Raw genomic sequence first — 26154 nt, 5'->3', positions numbered from 1 at the left:
AAACTTCACAGCTAGAAGCTTCCCACATCGCAATGCAGTAGACTGTCCCCGCACAAGCCTTTTGCAAACAAGTTCTATTGGAAAACCTTTCCGGTTACTGCGCATCGTGCCACATGCAACAGTGCCCACTTTGGCCAACTCCTTGAACAAACGCACACTAGTGTAGAAGTTATCTACATATAAATGGTGGCCTTTGTTAAATAATCGTCTACCTAGTTCCCACACAATTTTCTCAGTCACTCCAAAAGTGGACGGACAAGCAGAAGTGTTAATGCTGGAATCCTTACCGGTGTACACCCTGAAATTATAAACATATCCAGTCTCACTGTCACACAGCATATACAGTTTGATGCCATAGCGTGCCCTCTTACTAGGAATGTATTGCCTAAAAACCAAGCGGCCCTTGAACAACACCAAAGACTCGTCCACAGCTATTTCTCTTCCAGGTGCAAACATCTCAGGAAAACGATCAACAAAGTGATCAAGGACAGGCCGAATCTTAAAAAGACGGTCACAATCAGGGTGATCGCGTGGCAACGCTAAATCATTATCAACAAAATGCATCATGCGAAGAAGAAGCATATATCGATCACGAGTCATAACTGCTGGAAATATAGATGTTGCCATCAAGGGACTAGTGGACCAATAAGAAGACATTGATGGCTTCCTTAGCAAGCCCATCAAAAAAGTTAATCCCAAAAACTTCTTCATCTCTTCAACATATGTGGGAGACCAATGGGTAGCTCTGGAATGGGGCTTAAGGCTGGCACTGTGGTCCCTCAAATACTGCTCTGCATACAAATTAGTTTGCTCCACAATCTCCTGCAAAAACTCATCGTCAAAAAACAATTGAAAATATTGAATTGGCAAAAAATTGTCAGTATCCACTCTACACCCTGGAACACCAGTGAAGTCTGGCAATTCCGGCTGCACCATGCCAGGGGCAACCCAGACGTCATCACTAACATGAGGAGAAGAAGCCACCCTAGCCTGCAGGCCAGATGCCTCTTGCTGCACTACATCAACGGGAACACTAGCATCCCCAGATGCCTCTTGCCTCACTACACCAACAGGAATACTAGCATCCCCAGATACATTTTGCATCTCTTCACCAACAGACGAACTCACATCCCCAGCTGCCTCTTGCATCTCAACATCAACAGAAGAACTCGCATCCCCAGATGCCACTTGCTGCTCAACAACAACAGAAAGACTAGCAGCACCAGATGCCTCATGCTGCTCAACAACAGGAAGACTAGCAGCACCAGATAACCTTTGGCGCACCACAGCAATGTGAAACCTTTTGGGCGCAGCCTTTACCACACTTGCCTGTTCCTGACGAGAAAAAAAGGGAAACCTTGAGGACCTAGGCTGCCGCTCACATGGCTCTTCCCTCTCTACCGGCACATCAATGTCCCTCTCTACCACAGGCACTTCATCAGCACTAGAAGAAGAATCATCATCCGATGATACCATGCGAAGAGAAAACTCACTGCCTGAATCTTCTGCACCTAACTCAAGCTCCGAATCGGAGTCAGTGTCTGGACCATGGTCAGAGGAAGACTCAAAAAGCAAACTAACAACCTGCTTAGCAGTAATCCTGCGAGCAGCCATTATCCTTACAAATCAAGAAGACTACACACACAAGTGAACAACAACCTACACTGTGCAAAGGAAGAAGTAAACAAGGTAGAGTCTTCACACAAAAATCAATACACTCAAAAACAATTCAAATCTAACCAAATATAAGAAGACTCACCAGCACCTACTCTGCTGAAACACAGCAAAAAGAAAGGAAATCCCACTGGAAAGAAAAAAAAACAAGTATAGATTAGACAAAGTACACATCAAGCAGCAATACAAAAAAAAAAGTTAACAATCAAGAAACACAAAGCCACACAAACAGCAATAACTTCACTTTTCATAACAACACATTTATCTAGGAAAAATAGTACAAAAAACATTTACTTACCAAGCACATGCAACTACACAAGCTGCAAAACCAGCATTAACCGAACCACAACCTACACCAATACAAACAGCAAAAGCCTGGATCAAAAACAAAGAAGAAAAAAAATAATTTAATACTACATTTCACAAACAACATAACAAATGAATAAACAATACACAAATGTACCCCCAAAATCACATCCACACAGATGGGCCATCAAAAAGGGCAAAACGGACAAAAGTACGGGTTGATTTGCCCACCGGGGGGGGGGGGGGCCAGAACATCTAAATTTAAAATCCGACCCACCTGAAAGCGACCCTTGCACAATGGGTCACTTCCTACAATCTAAAATAAAATCCCTGGTGCTAGTGAGGGCATTTCCACCGCACAATCGCAATGCTGTGCGCGACCGTGAGCCAGAAATGCCCTGCAAAGAGACATCAGAAGAGAGGAAAATCACTTACCTCTCCCCTGAAGCCTCTTTGCAAACCCCCCCAAATATCTCAAAACCAACCTAACACCTCCAGGCGCAGGAAGCAAATGGCTTCCCGACCGCCTGGGAATCCCTGAAGATGTTGGCGCGTGCTGTGCGCGCTGACATCATCAGGGATTCTCATGGGGAGGGGGACAACAGAATTACTGTGGTTAACTGCGATGCTGGACAGAGGCACTTGCATCCTTGATTTTCACAAGCGCAATCCTAAAACAGTTCCTATGACCAGGAGCTTCTTTCTCCCCATCTGCTGCTCTCAACAGTCTCTGACCATTTATACACATAAGAGGCATGTGAACTCACACAGAAGATCCCCTATTGGCAACGCCCACCAACTAGCGGAGTGCACCATCTTTCCTAAATTTACCCACTATGATGGACAGCTCACTCAAGGGACCTGTGCACACATTGGTGCGATGGCATAGTAACACACACGGACACTGGAGACAAAGCAAGCGCTCGAGTTGCAGCACAAATTCAGAAAAACATTCATCAGCCCAAAAACATTTGTGACCTTCCCACTATGATTCACAGCTCACACAAGGGACCCCTGCGCACATCTGTGCAATTGCATAGTAACGCACACATGGACACTGGAGACAAAGATGGGGCTCGAGTTGCAGCACAAACTCAGGAAAGCAATCATCAGCCCAAAAACATTTGTGAACTTCCCACTATGATGAACAAATGGTCTCTGTTTCCAGATACCTAAGAGCCTTGCTAGTTTATTCAGATAACAACCAACACACACTGGGGTCGATTGTGAAAATATGGTATTGTGTACAAAAAAGGGGAGAAATGCTCCTCTTTTAGGTGTCCCCTCACTCACCAGGGTTGCCCCACGGTGACATGCTTCATCATTGGGGCCATCCCAGTCCTCTACGGGCTGGGGCGTGCTGCGACTTGCGAAAGTTACGTAGGAGCACTTTATTAGACTATGTGTGGTGCATGTGTATTTGAGGAGTGGACTATGTGATGTGTGAAATACCTGCCCAGTAGGTTTACAATAAACTTTATTCTTGCCTCTAGGTGGTAATAAACGGGGTGGAAAGATAGGCTGCCCTAAACGTAATGTGTCCAGATGTACCTATCAACTCCTATCGTCGACATGTTTCGTGCATACACCAAGCACTATGATGGACAGCTCACACAAGGGACCCCTGCGCACATCTGTGCAATTGCATAGTAACGCACACATGGACACTGGAGATGGCGCTCGAGTTGCGGCACAAACTCAGGAAAACAATCATCAACACAAAAACATTTGTGAGCTTCCCACTATGATGGACAGCTCACTCAAGGGACCCCTGCGCACATTTGTGCAGTTGCATAGTAACGCACACATGGTCAATGGAGACAAAGATGGCGCTAGAGTTGCAGCACAAATTCAGGTAACAATCAACAGCCCAAAAACATTTGTGAGCTTCCCACTATGATGGACAGCTCACTCAAGGGACCCCTTCGCACATGGCATAGTAACACACACATGGTCACTGGAGACAAAGCATGTGTTTGAAAAGCAGCACACAAAAAAAAACATTCATCAGGCCAAAAACACTAGTGAGCTTTGCCTAGGCAGCACAGGTGTGTTTTTTAGCCACTTCAGAAACACACATCCGTATAAGTAATGAAGGACAGAGGCACTTGCATCCTTCATTACAATGAGCACTATCATTTTACTTTATAAATGACCCCCATCAGCATTTTTGTACAAAAAACGGCCTTTCCACAACATTGCAGTCAAGAAAAGACTTCATAGATAATGTTCCCCCAACAAGGGGAGCGACCCTTCCCCAAGGGGCCGCTCCCCGAACTAAGAAACTGATCACAAAACCAAAAAAAAAAAAAAATCCCTAACATTCCTGCTGCACGATCGCACGATCGTGCAGCAGGAAACCTCTAAAATGCCACCGAGGGAAAGGAAAAGCCTTTCCTTTCCCTCGATGCAAGTTGCATCACAATCCCCCCCGCCCCAGCCGCAAAACTAACCTCTTTGTGCAACGACGCGCAGGAAGCAAATGGCTTCCCTGCGCGTCTGTAAACAAAGGAAGCCTCCGGTGACGTCAGCGCGCCTCGCGCGCTGACGTCATTGATGACGTGGGCGGGGAGGGCGGGGGGAGGCAGGGGAAGGTCTTCCCCTGCCATCCCCGCAAAAACAAAAAAAATCAGGCAGACTCGGAGGGAGCGCTGGCGCTTCCCCCGAGGGTGGGGCTCATGACGAGCTGGGCTCGTCATGAGCGTGCGAGGAGGCTACGCCATGACGAGCCCAGCTCGTCATCAGCCCCGAAGGGGTTAAGACATGCATCACTCGGGGACTGGCAGTGTATAAGGTGAAGGGCTGCCCATGGTAACGATTGTGCGCCCAATAGTACATGCAAAGTGATGTTAATGTGAACCTCTGTGGACATTAGACTGTGCAAATACAGCTGCAAACTCTTGAAGTTGGCTTTAATGAAAAGTGCATCTTTAATGACTGCTGAGAGAAGGCCTTGTAGGTCAATGTAGTTTGAGTTCTATCAGGGATCTATCATTTGAGTCCTCCACTCTGTGCACTGTGCTTGTGCCCTAGTCAGCAGTCTCTTTGACCCATATTTCTCTTGAATTTAGGTCCACAACTGTGCAGTTTGATGAAAACATAACTGTCCATTGCCCTTTCTTTCTATATGTTCATTTGTATTGGGAAATAATACGTATTGATAATAGGTTAAGAACAGTACAGTTTAAGAGTAACACCGATGTTTCCTGAAGCACCGCTCGCAAGTGACAGATTTTTTTCTTTACAACCACAGTTAAATTACAGTTGCTATTTAATATAAAAAAACACGGAAATTCACCATTTATGGTTAGCCTTGCACTCCCTTACTTCCACTCTTGATCTCACCCTTGCTGTAACAGATCCAATTATAAATTACACGTTTACATTTAAGAGTTTATTTCACATTACCATGAACTCTATTAATGAAACCGCTGCAGATATGGTTATTTATTGGTTTGAGTGTGTTAGCATTTAATGGTGCGGCGCTGTTAGGTGTTTTCTCATTGCTTTAAATTGTGAAAGTTAAACTTTGCATTTGGAGTGCAAGTTTGCTGACCTAACGGAACTGTTGAATTTCAGTGCACTGTGCCTGTTCACATGAGTGCCAAATCCCTTCTGTGCAGAGCCATTGTTCTAATTGTTCCAGGCAGCTAAGATGTAGCAAATTCATAAAAAAAAAAAAAAAATCCGGGGCCTGCCAATCTGGTTGTGGATCACAAAAATCATGTGAACATATGGGTTTTTTTTCCAGGAAAAATAAATTCCGTTGTGGTGCGAGTATGCTCACCATGTCCCCTTATGCCAGATGTCTTCAAACTTGTTGATGCAGAACCCCCCTTGTCAAAACTTTTTTAGGCGTAAGGACACCCTTAAACTATCTCTGCACTCCCGGGGCAATGTTCCTACAACTCGTACAGACGAATAGGCAACACCTACTAAATTCCCATTGCAGCTTTAAGAAAAAAAATGTATCGCTCTCTTCCACGTGAGCAAGTTCATTAAAAAAAATAATAATAATAAAAATCCGGGGCCTGCCAATCTGGTTGTGGATCCCAAAAATCATATGAAAATATCACATTTGTTTTTTTGTTCTTCATGAAAAATAAATTGCGTTGTGGTGCGAGTATGCTCACCTTGTCCCCTTATGCCAGAGGTCTTCAAACTTGTTGACGCAGAACCCCCTTGTCAAGCTTATTTAGGCTTAAGGACACACTTATTTCTACAACAATCATCGACAACCAGTAACGTCACAAATTCCTACAGCAAGTAATTTTTACAATGGGGAAATATTAAACATTGTTTAGCAAACCAAAGGTCAATGAGCGTAGGGATGCAGTGATATGTGTAGCAAAAAACTAAGGGCCTCATTTATGAGGAATTGGTGTAGGACAGCGCTGCAAGTCTTCTTGCTGTGCTGCCCTATGCCAATGTGAAAGGATTGGAATGTACCGTATTTATAAAAATACGGTGCATTCATGTCTTTTTTGACTTGCGTTGGCACACAAATTGTTGCATAGCACCAACGTATGTGTTTAAAGAGAGGAGAGGAGGGCTATTACTACTTAAAGGTAAGCAGAAGGTCCAGCTACAGCGATGCCCAAAAGGTCGACATTACTACAAAATGTGCTGAGCTGTTCCTGGAGGTGAGTTAACCAGAGAGTGCGGAGGATGTTGGAAAAAGATCTCCGCCAAAGAGCCCCTCTTTGAGGTGTTGCCCGTTGGGTATTGCACCGCCGACCCAACGAGGAGCAGGCCCAAATGATGAAGCATGACACCTGTAAAGGTGTGTGAGGGCAATAAATCCAACAAAATGGATGTCCAGGGTTAAGTCTTCCTTACCCTAACAACATCCTCCGCATCTCTTGACGCATACTCTGGTTAACTCACCTCCAGGAACAGCTCAGCACATTTTGTAGTAATAGCACCAACGTAGGCAGGATTGTTTTTGGACCGGAAGGGGCACCTTCACAAAAACCGTCCCGAAAGGTGTTTTCTGCTTTTTACGTGAGCTGCAGAATGAGGCACTCATGGAAAGAGGAATGAACGAGGAGAAATTAGAACATTTCTCCACGTTACGCCTCCGCCGGGGAGGCATCCGTTTACTTGACTTTGTAAATATGGATAGCTTCAAAATCCATGGGTGTTGCGTGGGAACCCCATGCAAAGCCCCTTGGGACACCACTTTGACGTAGAGTAAGGCAACCCAGTGACTTGCGCTGCTCCGTCTTACTCCAGATCTATGAGGCCATGCAGGCTGACTTTGCACCGCCTCAGAGGAATGGATGAGACGCTTGCACTGCCGGAGCATCAAAAAAAGTGTTGCTCTGGCAATTCAAGCCTCTCATAAATAAGCCCCAAAATATTCTGTATGTTTTTTTAGGTCTTTCATCATTTGGTATCTACATATAAAGAAATGGGCAGTGTAATGAAAAATACATTTAAAAAGTTGTTACTCAGTGGGAAATGCATTGTAGTACATTATGAAACCTCTATAAGTTAATGTACTTCAGAGGTCTATATGTAACCAGAGAGCCACAGAATTACATTTTGATTGGTGCATTGGAGAATAGTGTCGTGTATTTATGGTGCTACAAAGTCACAGCCTATGACAGAAAGCACTGTGAATATGTAAGTCATTATTTTATACTTGCATTACACACAGTGTAATATAGAGTGCTGCAAAACGTGCAAATAGTTTTACAATAAAGTAGTGCTTCCAAAATGTAGATTTTAGTAATACCAGTGCGTATGTAATACAATGTATTTGTACATAACTGGCCCTTCAACACCTCTTTAGGGGTATTAAGCGCTGTGTAAATGCAGCTAAAATTATAAGCAAGCTCTTCACAGTCCAGTTGTTCACTCTTTGCACTACCACTTAAAACAAGCATTTGCATAGCCAATAGGTCTCGCCTTTGGGACCTTATAAGTGTTTAGTCATGCAACAGTTGATGTTGTACCAAGGATATTGTGCTGCATAACTGAATACTTATAATAATAATAATAATAAAGGGGTTTATAAAGCGCCTGGTGACGCCATCCCGGCGTGTCCCCGCGCTGTGGAGAGAGCAGTAGGTAGAGTGAGGAGCCTAGAGGGTGAACAAATGGGTTTTTAAAAGTTTCCTAAATGTTGTTATAAGGTCCCAATAGCGAGACCTATTGGCTATGCCAACGCTTGTTTCCACTTTTAACTGCTCGGAAAACCTTGGGAAACACCTTTGCACTGGTGCAATGTATATTACAGAAAAGGTCGCGTTAGCAACTGCTAGGCCTTTTCTAAAACCAACTTGCCACAGGAGCATAATATAATAGCAGGCATAAACTATCTCTGCACTCCCTGGGCAATGTTCCTACAACTGGTACAGACCAATAGGCAACACCTACTAAATTCACATTGCAGCTTTAAGACAAAAATGTATTACTCTCTTCCACGTGTGTGTAACAATACATTACTATAAAACAATGATACTTAAAAAAACTAAGACTGAGAAAAAAAATATTTTAAGGACACAACTAAAATTTACGGTGGCCAAGGAGTGATAGTTTAGGTTTGGCTTCAATGGGTGATGGAATGAATCAGGTACCTTTGTAAAAGGTAAAACAGACATCACACGCCTCAGCGTTCAATTACTTTAAAGCAAGCAAAACACGTCAAGAGTCATCTGAAGAGAGCTGCTGAGCTGCTTAGCTGCGGCACTCACATCAGCCCACATTACAATAAAATGCGGCCCACATTACGATAAAATGTGGTACATTTGCTCGTGACAGTTCTGCATTCCTTCTGCAAAGCTGTAGACGCGATGTGACACTTGCCCTGGGCAGTATTTACTACCAAATCGAGCAGATCTATTCGCTTTCTCAGGAGTGGAGCTCAAAGCACATCAGGGACCTCGAGAGTGTAGAACGGGCAAGAAACTGCACTGAAAAATTAGTTCTACCTGAAAAGTCTCATCATGCTGACATCTACAACCCACTCCCCTTCCTCTAATTCTATACCACTTGAAAGGATATAAATTAGCGCAAGTAAGAATGCTCTTCCAGCCACATCAAAGCCACAGACCACCATGCGTCAGCGCACTCACCTCTTGCCATCAGTGCAGCGCCAGTCTTGTCACATTAAGAGTGGATGGAAGATTCGCACAGACAAATCTCAGTGGCAGAGGAGCCGCACGCCTGACACACACAGGAGGAGCAATACAATGTGCAATAAGATGAGGGAGCACTTCAACCTTCCAGGAAAGGGGAGAAAACGTGCCGGAGCGACCAAGGTGAAAGTATGCAATTCATACCGAGTTACAGTTTATTGGTAAGAAAATGCATCCCACATTTTAAGAGACGATCCTATGACTGAATACGACAATTTGCTTAAAATAACAGAGGCATTGATGTGAGAATAGCTGTTATGTGGTCAGACGTGTTAGTACGTTTCCACTACATTAGTACTACTTTCCGAATGCGGGCGGTTACGTGCCTAGTACCAACAAGAGGAAGATCAAAAGCCAGGGAGAGAGAAAACAAGCAGCAGCTAAACACTCGAGGGGTGCGCGCCGCGCGTGCTGCTCTAATTTGCAAGCAGCAGCTGTTTTGGGGAGTGGTGAGTGCATGCGTGCTCAGTCTTCATTTTTCAAGCACTGCACTCGTGCTTGTGGCGCGCTGCTGCTCGCTCCTGCAAGGTGAATGCCGCCACAAGCATGAGTGCAGTGCTTTAAAAGTGAAGACCAATGGCTAAAGGCCCTCCTATGCAGCGTATGGGCGCTGCGTAGGCGAGACCTAAAGACAAATCTTTGTCATCACAAAGCTTGGAGTGATATGATCAATTAAAGCCAGAACCAGCTCCCAAGCACCCAACTGATAGGCACATTTGCATTTCATTCAGGCAGTCAGGCACCCTCACACGAAACCTTTTCACCGCACTAGAGACTCAAGTGCTAAAACTTCAGCTGATAACTATCTAAATGAGCTGTCCCGGGGGCGTGGTCTGGCCACGCAGGGAGATGGCCGCCTGCTAATAGAGCTCCGCCGAGGGACGGACCCCTGACGAGCTTCTCCGCCTCACCTGCTCGAGTGGGTCGTCTCTCTGGCGCTGGCAGGGCTCCAGAGCTTGTGAGGACTGCAAAGGTGTCCTTCTTTCCCAGATGGCAGCTCTCGTTTTCGCGGCAGCGGAGTGACGGTGAGGCGGCCTACTTCAGCAGCGCACGCCCCGGCATTCGCGCGCTTTCGTGGCCGCGCCTCTCCTCAGCTGAGGCGGCGCTCCAGCTACCACAAGGCCGCACCTCCTTCACATCAGGGCCGCGCCTCCTCTGACGGTACTGTTGCAGGATGACTTTTTCAATGCCCAGGTTTCCAATGAGCAGCGCCCACCTCAGGCTCCTTTCAGGATAGTTTTAATGCAGGTTATTTGGAGAATGCCTGCTGACAGAAATGAAGGATACAATGAAAGACTGCCATAATTATTCTTACACGGAAGTGTGTTTATCCCCGTAACTGTGCACAGCAGTAATATCAGTATTGGCAGAGCTGAAAATTACCTGAATTTTTCCTTTTACTATTTATTTGCTGAGTGGAAGTAAACTGTGACTGTCATTTGAAGGGACAAAAATTAACAGTACTGGCAGATTCACATTGGGCTCTGAGCTGGGGGAAAATACATTTTGCCTGCCATAGTACTGTATTTGTGATGTATGCTGCCCTCTCCAGGATCATTTAGGAAAAGTTTACCCTCAGCATTCCTGGTAATATTCTTCGAGGGAATTTCTTTCAGCACGTTCTTGCTGCCTTAACAGTACTTAATGATTATCTATAGGATTATAAGCACTGCTCTGGCTTTTTACCCTTTATTAGGGGCAACTGTGAAAGGCATCACCATAAAGACTGAAATGCAACCTAATTGACTGGCATACTTCTTTTTCGAGGCACCATGGCTAATTAATTTAATACCCACTTGTGCCCAGCTAATTTCTCAGCATTGGGCGGGGAAATTAATATTGCCTGCATTATCACTTCTATAATTACATTGTTTCATGTGGCAGTAACAAGTGAATATCATTTGCAAGGGCAGATATACTGGAACTGGCAGATTCACGTGCAAGAGTACTGGTTTATTTTTCCCTCTCATTTTCACCACCTGATCTCTGCATTTTTGCTTAGCTGCTATTTGTGTCAGATTGACTTGACCTTCTCAGCTATTCCTATTTGTGTTCTCTGCCTTATTCCCCTAATATGGTACCTTACCAGTTCTATTACTACAGGGAAACGCAGTTGGAATAGGTTGACGGCTAATTTCTCAATTGCAGTCACTATTTTCTATTGTGGGCTCATGTGCTTTGTTTTTCTCTGCAGTCATTTACTGTTTTCACATGCTTTGCTAAAGGGGTAATTTACGTACGCAGGTTTGGTTATAATTTTCCAATTGCAGGAGCTACTTATCTGCTGTTCGTATTAGCTATTTTTCTTGCTGTGTACACCCTGTTGCCTCATTGCTATTTGGTGCATTCCTGGCTTCACCATTGCCTCATATCCCAATATTTCCTCCATTCGCTACTGTAGACCATCATTGAAGTGGTGCGCGAACATGTCTAACAGAAATGGGGGCCGTGGGCCTAAGCAACCACTTTTCAATGAAGTGGTAAAGCAATCCGGTCCTGTGGCAGCTAAAGGTAATGGATCTACGTCACCTCCTTCATCGCAAGTTGCGTTGCCTCAGAGTGATAAATCCTTATCTGACACTATGCAACGCATTTTACAAGAACTATCTGGGGTCAACCGGCGGTTAGAAGGTCTGGACATTACTATGACTTCCTTGACTACAGAAACTAAGTCCATCAGGGCAGAGCTCACTACCTTTCACTCCAGGATTAATGTAATGGACTCCAAAATAATGGACATAGAGGGTCGTCTGGATTCGGTTCAAGGTTCCGATCAAGACTTACTTTTCCTACACAGTAAGATCATCGATTTGGAAGATCGCAGTCGTAGGGACAATATCCGTTTTTTTGGCTTTCCAGAAAATATTGAAAAGCAAGATATGAAGTCCTTTCTTTGTGATGCTCTTCCCACTCTAACTGGAATTTCTTTTACTCCTCCTCTTGAGCTCCAACGTGCTCACAGATTGGGCCCACCGCGTCCTGGACCTTTTGCAAGACCTAGACCAATCATTGCTTGTTTCCTTCGCCATGATCAAACCAGACAAGTTCTATCATTGGCTCGCACTCATGGTTCCTTTCTGTTCCAGGGTCATACCATCTACATGGCTGCAGACTTCTCTAGAGAAACAAATGAACGACGGAAGGCGTTTCTTTCCATGCGACCCCAACTACGTCAAATGGACATCAAATACGGTTTATTTGAGCCTGCTCGTTTTCGTATCACTAGGAATGGAGAGTCCAAAGACTTCTATGATCCTGCACTACTACAACAGTTTCTGAATGATATCAGGTCCGACGATATGGAAACAGTCTCCTTCCTCTGCTCACTCTGCTCAGTCCAAGTCCTCATCTACGAATCTTCCAACATCTTCATTATATTCCTCTCCTGTATCTAAGCAACGTGGCAGAGATCCCACTCGTCTACCTCGTTCTCAGGATGGCAAAGATTCGGCTCTACGCTCTGTCTCCTCTCACACTAACACACAGCAAAGGGACAAGTCTAGATCACCTCTTAAAACACCTTCTGATGCTGATTGAATTTTTTCAATGTTTTAGTGTTTATTGTTCATGATGCTTTTACTGTTTATCTACCTGACCGAGGTCTTATGGTATGCTACAATAGGATTCATTCTTTTTAGCGTTTTATATAGGGTTCAGTGCTCTATTGCCCTTCTATATTTACTATTACTATGTGATTTACTGTTGGCAGTTATTTAACTATTTTCAGGTTTGCTTATCATATAATATAAGAATGTCCCTCATCCCTCAAGGGATTTTCCTCAATTCCTGTCCATTTTCCTAGATATGATGCTGTTCCTGTTGTTACACTTATTACCAATTGTTTCATGTCTTACTGACTCCGGTTTTCTATGATGTCTCTTTGTTTCTCTGTTTTCTTGATTCAAACGCCTCTTACAACACCCTCTGATACTGATTGAAATTTTATTTTCTCTGTTTTAAGTGTTTCTTGTTCGTGATGCTTTCACTGCTTATTTACCTCACCGAGGTCTTACGGCATGCTACAATAGAATTCGTTCTATACAGTTGGCATTTATTTCACTACTTTCAGGTCTGCTTATCATATAATATAAGAATAATGTTGTTCATGTTGGTATGCTTATTACTAATCATTTCATGTCTTTCATGTCTTACTTCCTCCAATTTTCTATGATGTCTCTTTGTTTTTCTGTTTTCTTGATTCAAACGGTGTTTGACCATCTTTCTTCTGTTTCTTCTCGGCTGTCTGGCTTTAGGGTATCTCTTCTTATATCTATTTTCTCTTTCCCTCCCTTTCAATGACAATGTTGGTATGTTTCCCTTTACTGTTTTCTTCTTATTAGCTATGTCTTTTCTTTTTGTTCTTGTCATACTATTCTCGTCTAGGTTCTCTTTTACTGATGTGTTCCTCTTTCTGATGTAATCATTCCCATTCTCTGTTTTATATTGTAGCTTATGCCTCCTTGTTCTTTTACGTTTTCTTTTTGAATTAGATGATTGAACTCCTCAGAGTATTTATTTGATCGCAGCATCTCCTTGAAGTTGGTACCACTTATGTCAATTTCCCTTTTTCAATGCATCTCCCTCCCAATGTTGTTTTACTGGTTGTTAAATGGGGTATTATTTATTTTCGTTACTCTGATAAGTACGATTTCACATATTTCTTCAATAGGTTCTACTTTCCTCTTCTGGTCTCACATCTTCCTTTTGCTTTATTCTTACTTTTATTCATTCTTCTCATGTCCTTCTCATGTCATCTTAAGAATACGGGAGGTTTTGATGTGTTGGTTACTCTTCTTATCATATTTCGTGACAGCCTCCTGTAGGGAAATACAAAGATTGATCCCGATTTGGATGATGATATTTTATTCTCTTATGCTTTATGTATTTCATGTTATCATTTATCCTTTAGAACCCTATTCTTTCTTTCTCGAAGGGGGTCCAGCTCCCTCTGGTGTTGCTCTAAGTGCGCCCAGACCCGCAGTTAACAGTCTAGGTTGCTCTTTTCTTCTACTGTTCTTATTTACTTTCCTTTTCTTTTTCCTTCTTTTCTTCTCCTTTTTCCTCCCAGAGTGACATCTCTTCTCTTCTTTTCTCTCTGTTCTTCCTCACTTCTTGTTAACTCAATCCTACCATCATGCCTTCTATCCATCCGTTGTCTGTGGTTTCTTGGAATGTTCATGGCCTTACTCATTACATAAAACGCAAAAAAGTTCTTTCCTATTTACATTCTAAACCTGTGGATGTTGCTCTATTGCAGGAGACTCATTTGGATGACATTGAGTCTACTAAGCTCAACAGAGACTGGGTTGGTAAAGTCTTTCACAGTTCAGTCTCTAAACCTGATCCTGCCAACCCTAACCCTGTTCGTAAATGCGGAGTCGCCATCCTTTTTCGAAAGTCACTTCCTCTCACAATCTTAGTCATGGTCGGATCCTGAAGGTCGGTATGTTTTTGTTAAATTGAAGATTGGCAATTCCTTTCTCTGTCTTGGTTCCGTATACGCCCCGCTTGGTTCCAAAAAGCAATTTTTTCTTCGTTTAAATCGCCTTCTTACGGAAATAAATGCTTCTCAATTTCTCATTGGTGGTGATTGGAATCTGGCACTGGATCCTGCTCTTGACAGAACAGGTTGCATTGACACTATTAACGCTTCAGACAGAGCCGTCTTCTGTGACATTCTTGCTGACGCTGGTCTTGTTGACCACTGGACAAAGAATATACGTTTTTTTCTTCTACCCACGGTACGTTCTCTCGTCTTGACTACTTTCTTCTTTCGCAAAATTCAGTCCGACTAGTTACTAATTCCAGGATATTAGAAGCGGCTATATCTGATCATTCACCTGTCCTTTTGTCTCTGGATTTGGGTCTTATGAGTCCGGGGCGCAAATCGTGGCGTTTGAATATCAACAAATATAAAACGCCTGCGGGTAAACTTCTTTTGCAGTCCCACTTCCATGATTATCTTCTCAATAATGCCGATTCGGTTTCTTCTAAACGGACGGTTTGGGCAGCTGCTAAAGCAACTATTAGAGGCCAAATTATGCGAGACGCTGCCCTTTATAATAAAAAGAACGCTGCCACACAAATTGATTTGGAAAAAGATATTCGCCGACTCTCTCAATTATATATTTCGCAACCATCTCTCCAAAACCGGAAGTTACTGGAACAGGCGCGTATGTCCCTTAATACTCTTTTCACTTCTAAGGCGGAATACGCCTTACAAAAAATGAAAGGCCGCCACTATGAACAAGGAGAAAAAGCTGGTCGCTTATTGGCTGCACAATTGCGTCAAAGGGAGGCCGCTATGGCGATCCCAGCAATAAGATCAAGCGGTGGTGATATCCTTACTCGGCCACAAGAGATTGTTGAGGAGTTCGCTTCTTTTTATAGCTCTTTATATTCCCCAGGCACTCAGGTGGATATGATGGCGATGTCAAAATTTTTGGATGAAGTTCATCTTCCGCGGCTTTCCGATGATGGCAGGGCTCTACTTGAGGGACCTATTACGAAGGACGAAATTTCTTCAGCTATATCTGCCTTACCGTACCATAAGGCTCCGGGAGAGGATGGTTTTCCTCCTGAATTTTTTAAATGGACTGGTCAGAGTATGCTTGATACTCTTCATGCTGCCTTTGGGGAAGCCGTGGAGGAGTCCTCTCTTGGTTCTATCTCTAATAAAGCCATCATTGCAGTTTTACCAAAACCGGGTAAGGATCCTCTGTTGTGTAGTAGTTATCGTCCTATATCTCTTTTAAATTCTGATGTTAAAATTCTTGCCAGCATTCTAGCATCAAGACTCCGCAAGGTTTTGCCCTCTTTAATCCATAACTCCCAAGTAGGTTTTGTTCCTGGTCGTTCCTCCCGCAATCATTTACGTACTCTCTCCCATGCCCTATGGTCCGCTAAACATCTTTCCAGTGATGCCCTCCTTCTTTCTTTGGATGCTGAAAAAGCGTTTGACCGTATTGAGTGGGAATACCTTTTTACCATAATGCAGAAATTTGGACTAGGTGACCAGTTCATAGCTAAAGTACGACTACTCTATGATAGCCCATCTGCCCAAGTTAATTGTGGAGGTTTTCTATCTACTCCATTTCCCATTCGGCGGGGTACTCGTCAAGGTTGTCCACTTTCTCCTCTTCTTTTCCTTTTGGCTATGGAACCTCTAGCTGCTACAATTCGTCAATCGGCTGCTGTGGTGGGCGTTCCTCTTCCAATTGGTCACTCAAAGATTTATTTATATGCGGACGATATTCTTCTTACACTTACTAATCTTCCCCGCTCTCTCCCTGCTCTCCTCCATATCATTGACGAATTTTCTTCTTTTTCCGGTTATAAAATAAACTGGGACAAGAGCGAAGCCTTACCTATGTCCCTTGGCACTACAAAGGATGCTATCTCTGGTTTTCCATTTCACTGGCAACCTTCTCGGCTTAAATACTTGGGGATACTTCTCAATAGAGGATTAGATAACGTTGTCATTGACAATCTCACTCCCTTGATTGCGCAAATGCAAAGAGACTTCGATAAATGGAAGGCCCTTGGTTTATCCCTTTGGGGGCGGGTTCAGGCGATTAAGATGGTCACCTTACCGCGTTTTCTTTATGTTCTGGGTATGCTCCCTTTGACTATTCCTCTGGCTACTCTTCGGTCTATTGATTCAAAAATTAAATTTTTTATATGGGGTGCAGCTAAACCGCGTCTCGCCTTTGCCAAATTAAAGTCCCATCAATTGCATGGAGGTTTAGGTCTTCCCTCTATTGAGCACTATTCCCTTGCTCTTCATCTTTCTCATCTCTCTTTCTTTTTACCTAAATCTAAGGACATCCCCCAATGGGTTCCACTTGAACGTCATTTATTGGCTTCTGGCACTGGTTTGTCCCTTCTATATGGCAAGGGATCCAGTTCTCTTGACCCTAAAAATCCTATTTTATCTGCCATGTTTAAGTCTTGGCAAAGAAGTCACCGTCTCCTCAAATCTAACTCGCGGCTTCATTTTACTGCTCCTATATGGTCTAACTCGGCTATTCGGATTCGTGGTCGCGTTGTCTCCTGGCCTTTGTGGCAGGAAGCTGGTATTCATTCCCTGGAACAACTGTTTCATGGTGATAATTTTAAATCTTTTCCCCAATTGAGTGAGGAATTTCACCTCCCACCCACGCAATCCTGTAAATATTCTCATCTTCAACAAGCTATCATAAAACATCTAGGTTCCCCACCTGATCTATTATCCTCTTCTCCTATTTTATCTTATCTGAATTTATGGGGCACTTTTAAGGGAGTCACCTCTGGTCTTTATAAGACTTTCCTACACCCTTTATTCTCACAACCCCTTTCAAAAACCCTTCAATTAAAATGGCAAACACGCCTCTCTGTAACATGCTCAGATACTCAATGGGATCTCATTTTGGAAGGTTTGCATAAGGGTGTTCGAGAAGCTCGTCTTAAATTTTGTATTTTTAAAATTCTACATGAATGGCATTGGTCCTCGGTCAAATTACATCATGCCAAGCTACTTTACCATTCCTTGTGTTGGAGATGCTCTGCTTCCGGTTGTGATATAACGCACATCATATGTGAGTGCCCTTGTACCAGATCATTTTGGATCTTTGTACGAAATACCTTGGCTCATTCTATGCCACTATCCCTACCCTTTACCTCTGCGAATATAATTTTACATGACTTTCGTGGCCTTTCAAAGTTTACTAAACCACAGACCCGTCTCCTCCATACTGCTTTAGCCACGGCGAAAATTTGTATACTGCGTCATTGGAAGTCTTCATTGCCTCCTTCCCAGGAGGAGTGGTTGGTGGCAATGATACAAACAGCTTCTTATGAACGTATAATTTATAATCTACAGGACCAAGCTTCCATCTTTCTTCAAGTTTGGTCCCCATTCCTAGAGACCACAGTGGATAATGACCCTGTCCCTACTTCTACGGCTCCTCCTCCTTCTTAATTTCTCTTCCACAAATCTTTTTTCCGTTTCTTACCATTCTGCTTACTCCCATTTTTCTCTTCATAACCAGTTTGTCACTCTGGGGCACACCCCCTTCTCTTTTTTTTTTTTTTTTCTCCTTCTTCCCTTTCTCTCTTTTCTTCTCTTTTTTCACTTCCATTTTCTGCCTTATGACTTCCAGAGGATGTATTGTTTTATGCCTTCTTTATTATACTTAATTAATGTATGGTTTCCTCATTTATATTATGTTTCATTTTTTCCTCTGCATTTGTATCTATCTTTGCAATTTATTTATAATTTTCTTAATAAAAAATTTCAACACAAAAAGTAAACCAAGTACAGCAGAAAGGAAAAAAAATAAATAAAAAATAAAAAATAAATAAATGAGCTGTCCCGGGACGGCTGGTTGTCTTGCAAATGTTTTGGATTGCAGGCACAAGTGGAGCTGCGGAATGCGCGCCCCCGTTTCCGGGACTCAACGACCCCCCTGGGAGTCACGCCCCACAGATTGAAGACCTCTCTGCATTATGCCCTGTTATTCTTTCCTTTTATAAACCTGGTGCTCAGAGCACACAATCGTGCTGCAACACAAATATTCCTGTGTCAGCCAGCATTTCAGAAAGTCGCGGATTCACACATTCTCATTGCACAACCGGAAATAAGTCCTTCTCATCCAGTATTGTCCCTTTAACTTTGTTTTTTTTCCCATGGATTTGCAATTATTAAACCCTCTGGACTAGTTCTGAACACATCATTATAGTGCCTAGTCGTTAAGCGCCATAAAAAAGTTAACATTGCATTGTACGTACCATATTAAATAGGCTTCATCTTTAAAGCTAGAGCAATGGTACCAATACTTGTATTGAGCAGTAGTTTCAGCAGTTGATATGAAATCAAATATTCCCCAGTGGATTAGCAAAGTAACGTTCAGGTATCTATCTGCAAATTTTAATACTCAAGCGCCCACCTCCCTCAGCTTCCTTCCTCCCCTCCTCCCCCCAGCACATTTTTCTAGCACTTATTTCTCAAAACTGCTGAGCCGAATTTACCCTGAACCAAGAAAAGGCTCTTCCTGATTAAAATTCTAGTTCCATGCTAAGTGTGATGCAATTATTTTCAGCTTTCTTTTCTGTAGTGGAGAGCAAACATTGCTGAAGCAGTTAAAATGAGAAATGCTGCTTTCTAAACGCTCCTTGCCCCACCCCGGACTTGTATGCACAAATTCACATTCAGAGATGGATGGGCCTAAATCATCAAACTCAACCCAGGCAAAACTGAATTGATTTTGCCTGGGAAGACTGGGGACCACATTTCTGGCCTCCAGAAATGGGAGTTCCTCCAGCTAAATCCCAAACAGTTAAGAGTTTAGGAATCACTTTCAACGAAGACCTTTCGCTCAAAAGCCAGGTAGGGACTGTGGTATCTGCAAGTTTCTTCCAACTTCGCAAGATTAAGAAGATTGCCCACCTTTTAACTCACCCTGCTCTGATTCAGGTCATTATTGCTCTTGTGCTGTCCCGTTTGGATTACTCCAATAGTTTATATTTGGGTCTACCAGCGGGGCAGCTCAAGAGACTTCAACTGGTCCAGAACCAAGCGGCCAGGTTGATTTGCAAAATTCCTAAGTGGCAGTCTATCAGATCTGGAATGGCCAGTCTCCACTGGCTGCCTGTTGCGCAGAGAGCAGCATTTAAAGCGGGATGCATTATCTTCAGGGCTCTACAAGGTAAGGGCCCCGGATTTATCAGCAGCCTGCTTGCCAGTTACACTCCCTCCCGTGCCCTCTGCTCTGGCCAAAAGAACTTGTTAGTTGTGCCCCGGATTAGGAAACAACGCCAGGGAGGAGGATCTTTCCACTTCCTAGCTTCCTCCCTGTGGAACTCTTTGCCACTGCCACTAAGACTCCACGAAGATCTGTTAGCCTTTAGACAGGCTTTTAAAACTTGGCTCTTTAAGCAAGCTTACCCTTAGTTAATTTTTCTTTCTGTCACATGTTATGTTTTGCCAGTCTTCCACAGCGCCATGAAGCCTACGGGCGTACGTGCGCTTAATAAATTTGATTTAACATACCATAACAATCCTGCTTTCTGACCCTCCATAGGCTAGACTATATATATATATATATTTTTTTAGTTTCTTTCAGATTCATAAAATGTCATGAAAGCTCTAGCAAAACAAAAACAAGCATTGGCATAGCAAATAGGTCTCGCATTTGGGACCTTATAAGTTTTTAGCCATGCAACACTTGATGTTGTTGCACCAAGGATATCGTGCTGCATAACTAAGCACTTATAAGGTCCCAAAGGCGAGACCTATTGGCTATGCAAATGCTTGTTTATTCTTGTGAACTCCCTCGCCCAGGAAAGAGCCATTCCCCACCCCACTTACTGGTCCATTTGCTGCCCCTTACCTTGTAGTTGCCTTGGTTGAGATAGGGTGGCTCTTCAGCAGCAGCAGATAACGGTGAAGAAGTAGTGCTGGAAAGGAGATTGGTCCATCCCGAATCGGTTTAGACACCAGGGGCATCACGTAGCTCTGAGAGAGGCTCCAAAATAGGGACTGGGTCAGAGAATTCCCAACACGCTGTGTCGCCAGGGAACGATAAAACTCACAAGTTGCAGGCGAGTTTCCTAAATTGGCCTTTGGATCAGGTAAGCAGAGACAAACTTAGCACGACGCAGACCGAAATAAAGCACCTGTAGGAACAGAACACCACATGTTGTGAAAGGCAGAATCCCACAGCGATGAGTCACAAACTTCGAAAACAGATAAAACACTCATGGAATGTGAAAGTAAAAGAAAAGAATAGGCAGAAATAATCATACAATGCATAGATCGACACACAGTTCTAAGGATCAATCTCACTCAAGTAAAACACTACCAAATAAAACACAAACAGTGCAGGTCGATGCAGACACTCAGGCGGATTGGAAACACAAATAGAACATGTGAAGACACCAGACATAGGCACACATTCACGGGCGCATGAGGGATTGCAGACAATAGCATGGAGGGACAGACGGACCCTGGGTCTGGGCACACACCTGGCACTAGAAAGACACCTCTGAGAGAGCGACTTTAAAGATTGCATACACCCCTAGCACTGAACACAAAATCTCTATCAAACAACCCACTAACATGGCACACCTTCAAATGCGTGCAAACATCCTCAGGCACTGGAGACAAGCAGGCACTCCAGGACCTCTATTCCGGGACACGCCTGGAGTTCTGCACTGAAAGCACAGAGTTCTGCCAAAAACAGAAGCTACCTCCCACAAACACAAGTGCAGGCGTGCCATATAAACGGATCAGTAAAATATTAATATGCTCTAACAGGTTAGGTCACAACAGCAAAGCATGACATCACAACAAAGTTTAACATATAAGGGTGTAGCAAGGCATGACACAATAGCTCTGTTCAACATAATAAAGCAATGTCCTAGTGCTCTGACGATAAGCGTGGCCATGAGTTTAGTAAACCGGCATACAAAATACGCCATCAATTGCGAGGTCATAAGGGCCAAGTAATGTTAATCTAGAGAACATTATCATATAATGCAGGCGCTTGAGGGAAAGAATATTGCTATAACAGCCTGCTGTGTAGAAAACCAAACAGCCCACCAGTTACAGCAGTGAGAGGAGACATGTTGGCTGTCACATAACCAACTCCTCTCTACAATTCAGGATGGCCCATTAAGCGCGTTGTCAGTGGACAGGAATATCAGTTGGTTACAGCAACCGTTTGTTCTGCAGGTTGACCAGATTCCTGATTGCTTCCTTCTGAGAGCGCGAAAACTGCCAGGAATGGCAGTCTTCCGGACTCAAACAGTAGTTTCATGGAAACCTGACGGGGCAAAGGTTGCCTCCCGAATGGTGTATTCGTAAAAGGAGTGTAAGTTTAAACAAGGAATAAATGGCTCCAGATACATGCCTCGCAAGCACCAAATAATCCGCGGGCATCTTAGAGTGGGAGAAGTACAATTTACCTACAATAAGAATTCAATAGACAAGCATTGGCCGCGCGGCCGTAAGAGTAATGCCGCACGGCAAACAAAAAAAAAACACGAGTGGTGACGCAAGTTACACGCGCGCATCCGGAAAAAGTGCTGTGCACGTCGCGGGCGCTTGTGCGCGTTCTAGCAAACTGGTGGCCGGCAAGGTAGCGCTTTTTGAAGCAGCTACTAAATGTCTCGCCAGAGCAGCACATGCGGTGGCTCAGGCGAGACCTAAACAGGTTTTCTTGGAATCTCAAACCTAACCTTAGCTAGAGTAATCACTGACTTTGTAGTATTTTATGCACAGATACATATGTAGATGGGTACACATGTTAAGTGCTTCTCTTTCTTTCTTTTGCTTCGTTGTAACAGGATCCCTTGACCACAGTGAGGGAACACTGTGAGAAGTCTGAAGAATGCACAAAACTGCGAGAGAAACTGGAAATGTGTGACCAGCGTGTATCCTCAAGATCGCAAACTGAAGAGGAGTGCACAGAAGAGCTTTTCGATTTCCTGCATGCAAGGGACCACTGTGTAAGTAAAACAGTTGAAAGCAGAAATACTCTGACACAAGGAGAAACTATTCTACTTTTTCAAGTCAGTCTTCTGCTCCGTTTTCATTATCTTATACAGCAATGAGGAAATATGTTTGGGCCAGTAGCAGTGTATTTTGCGGTGCATTAAGAGGCAGACAAATACTGGGTTATATGCCGGACAGGATAGCTCTTTCAAAACTGTTTCAAAATCTGAACTTCAGTTTGGTGGATTTCTGAAATAATTATTTTACTTTGACACGGAGAAACTGTTTTGAACAAAAAAATACATACTTTCTACTTATGCACAGTAATGTCCAATTAATGCAATCACGTGGTAGCTTTGTTTTAACTGCCTCTTTTGAATCTGTTCAGCTGTTGACACATGCATTTTCCAGGCTTCTCTGAGATGCCAGTTCATAACTCATTAAGCTACGCAACAAAGGTTATAACTTGTAATCTGCAGATAACACGAGGATCTCTGCAGCGAGTTGTCCACCGAAAATACAAACCTGTAACCAACATGCTGCACATTGCGCTTTGCAGCAGGAACATTAGCCCTCTATGCCAGCATTCTCATGCACGTTCATTAATCATCAGAGTAATTTAGCTTTGATTATACCCTTGAAATTTCTAGGTACACAGGGTTCTGCAACAGTTGCTTGGACGCATAAGATGATTTAAAATGTTTGTGACCAATTATGCAATCCAGAATAGACCTACTTTAAAATATGCCCTTGTTGCTAATTTCTGAGGAGCAGAGTTTAAAAAATAAATGTGTGTAGTGATGTCACATCTACCTTTTTGGACTTGGCTGCGTCCAGTCCCGATCATTCCGTTGACTTAGAATGTTCGTGGCGCGCTGTTCCATTGGCGACAGTTGGTGTTTGGCTTGCTTTAATGGAACACGCTCCTGTGTTTGCTCTGAGGAACATGCTTATAAATAAACGTCTGTTCCTGTAACTCTGGTGTCCGATGTCATTACTACATTTCTTGGCAACGAGGATGGGATTGTGTATTTTAACTGTCAAATGTTCTCTCTTCGTGGATTGACCATTATAATTCCACCCCCTTTCCGCTGCCACACTTTGACACCCAGTTATGTGATCCCACAGTATTTTATTCATTTCTATTCGTGATATCCCTTTCTTTATAGGTAATGTACACTCAATGCTGTTCTACTTCGGGAGGTAACTGGATGGAAAGGCATAGGGTTTAGAAGAGATTTCCATACATTGGTTCCAGGCAGAAGAAAGAGCAGCCCGTCTTGAGGTATCATACTACGGTATCTAAAAGACTTTAAAGGTTGCTTTGAAACTCACATGTTGGTCAGTCATACTTTGATGGCCATCAACTGAAAAATAATCTTAACCGTGCCATGATTAATATATCTCTTCGGAGACACATTAAACATTTGACTTTGCCAAAGGGTTACATTGCAGTGTACATACCATGTTACACAGGGTTACTCTTCAAAGCTAGAGCAATGGTACCAATACTTGTATTACCGTATTATGGTTTCAGCAATTGATATGGAATCAAATGTTCCTCGTCCACCTGCTGTCCCTCACCCAAAGGAACATACTTGCCCACACTTCTTGATGAGGACATCGCTGCTGTGGTGATGTCTGGGATCTTGGTAGGGGTGCCTGGTGTTTTGGCACGGTTACTGGAGTTGCACTAGTCCAGTAACTGGGCTAGCTGTTGGAAGGGTAGTAGCTGGCCAGCGTGCAAGTCCACCCTGATACCATTTTATGACTTATGACTAATCAGAACACAATCCAAGGAACAACCCCAACCACTCAGTACTCAGGGCGAAGCACCCTCCTGTGAAGACTTCGCTTCTTTCTTTATCCAAAAAACAGACAACATAAAGAATGATCTCCTCATTGACGTAAGTCTCTACCCCAAACCCCTCTGCACAGCACCCACTGAACCAAAAAACAATGCTACATGGTCATCCTTTGCCACCTACTCGGAAGAAGAAATTGGTAGACTGCTCAGCACTGTGAAACCAGCCAATCACCTCACGGACCCCCTTCCTGCCAACGCTGTCAAAGACCTTACCCCGTCACTCCTCCCACTTTGGACTAAAATTATCAACAGCTCACTTCAACAAGGGACCATCCCCGACTCCCTCAAAGTTGGACAAGTCACACCTCTACTAAAGAAACCTACAGCTGACCCCTCTGATCTAAATAATTACCGTCCCATTACCAACATTCCGACTCTTGCCAAATTGCTGGAAAAATGCGCACAAACTCAATTGACTAGACACATTAATCAGTTTGATCTACTCAACCCTCATCAATCAGGCTTCAGAGCGGACCACAGTACAGAAACTGCTATGATACACATAATTGACGACGCCCTCCAAATCCTAGATCAAAACGATACCTGCCTCCTTATCCTTCTTGATCTCTCCTCTGCATTCGACACCGTCAAACATGAGAACTTACTCGATCTATTAAACACAAGAATGGGTATATCTGGAACTGTGCTCAAGTGGTTCACGTCCTTTCTACACAACAGAACGCAGAAATTCAAGAGTAACAACTTGATGTCTTCTCCAATACCGGTATCGCTAGGCGTCCCACAAGGATCCTCCCTATCCCCAACTTTGTTTAACCTAGTTATGGAACCTCTCACCACCTTGCTACAAGCATCCAATGTTCAATTCCACATGTACGCCGATGACACCCAACTTTATCTCAAAGTACAATCACCCAAAGACATTATGCTCTTGAATTCAACGATCAGAAGCACCCAATCCTGGTTGGCCGCTAATCATCTCAAGCTCAATGCTCTTAAAACAGAGTTCCTCTTGATCTCACCTCCTGCGAAGATCACTACCACTCAAATCTGGCTTAAACACCTAACCGCACTCAATGTTCATCCCACCATTGTGGACTCAGCAAAATCTCTAGGCATAACACTTGACACCAACCTCAACATGCAGGAACACATCAACAAAGCAACTAAAGGGGCAAACTACCAGATCAATACCTTAAGGAAACTCAAACCCTTCCTTCCAGCCAAAGATTTCCAAACTGCGGTACAAGCTCTAGTCATCCCTCGAATAGATTACGGCAGCATCGCCCTCTGCGGTCTCCCCCTAACTACCACGGCACCCATAAGAGCTTCTCTAAACGCTGCAGCGAGACTCATCACCGGATCAAGAAAACACTCACACATTTCCCCTGACCCGAGAGCCCTGAACTGGCTGCCTTTTGAAGCCAGAATTCATCTGAAAATCGCCTGCATCACGCACAAGGCTGTCCACCTGAGCTCACCCGGATACCTCGCCCAAAAGCTGACGATTTCCGGAGGCTCTAGAAACACTAGAGGCACAAGCAATCTCCTGCTAAAGCCCCAAAGATTCCGCAAGGAAAAAACGTATAAACGCTCCTTCTCAGGAATGGCACCCAGGATCTGGAACTCACTCCCCCCTGAAATCAGGCTCATCTCCTCTACCATACTTTTTAAGAAAGAAGTAAAAGCTATCCTCATGGCTAAATACACTTGAATTATTACTGGGGATG

The 26154-nt window shown here is 43.7% G+C and overlaps 1 protein-coding gene across 1 annotated transcript in view; it reads left to right on the top strand.

The window, feature by feature from the left end:
- The window catches only part of UQCRH (ubiquinol-cytochrome c reductase hinge protein), a 121999-nt gene that overhangs the window by 62282 nt on the left and 33563 nt on the right, over positions 1–26154 (top strand). The window contains exon 3 of the mRNA XM_078673478.1: positions 22452–22613. Coding sequence (XP_078529604.1) covers positions 22452–22613 — 162 coding nt within the window. The remainder of the gene's footprint in view (positions 1–22451; positions 22614–26154) is intronic.

The sequence above is a fragment of the Lissotriton helveticus genome, chromosome 1_2 (assembly GCF_964261635.1).
Source record: "Lissotriton helveticus chromosome 1_2, aLisHel1.1, whole genome shotgun sequence".
Classification (NCBI taxonomy): domain Eukaryota; kingdom Metazoa; phylum Chordata; class Amphibia; order Caudata; family Salamandridae; genus Lissotriton; species Lissotriton helveticus.
This window is presented reverse-complemented; position numbering and strand designations above follow the sequence as displayed.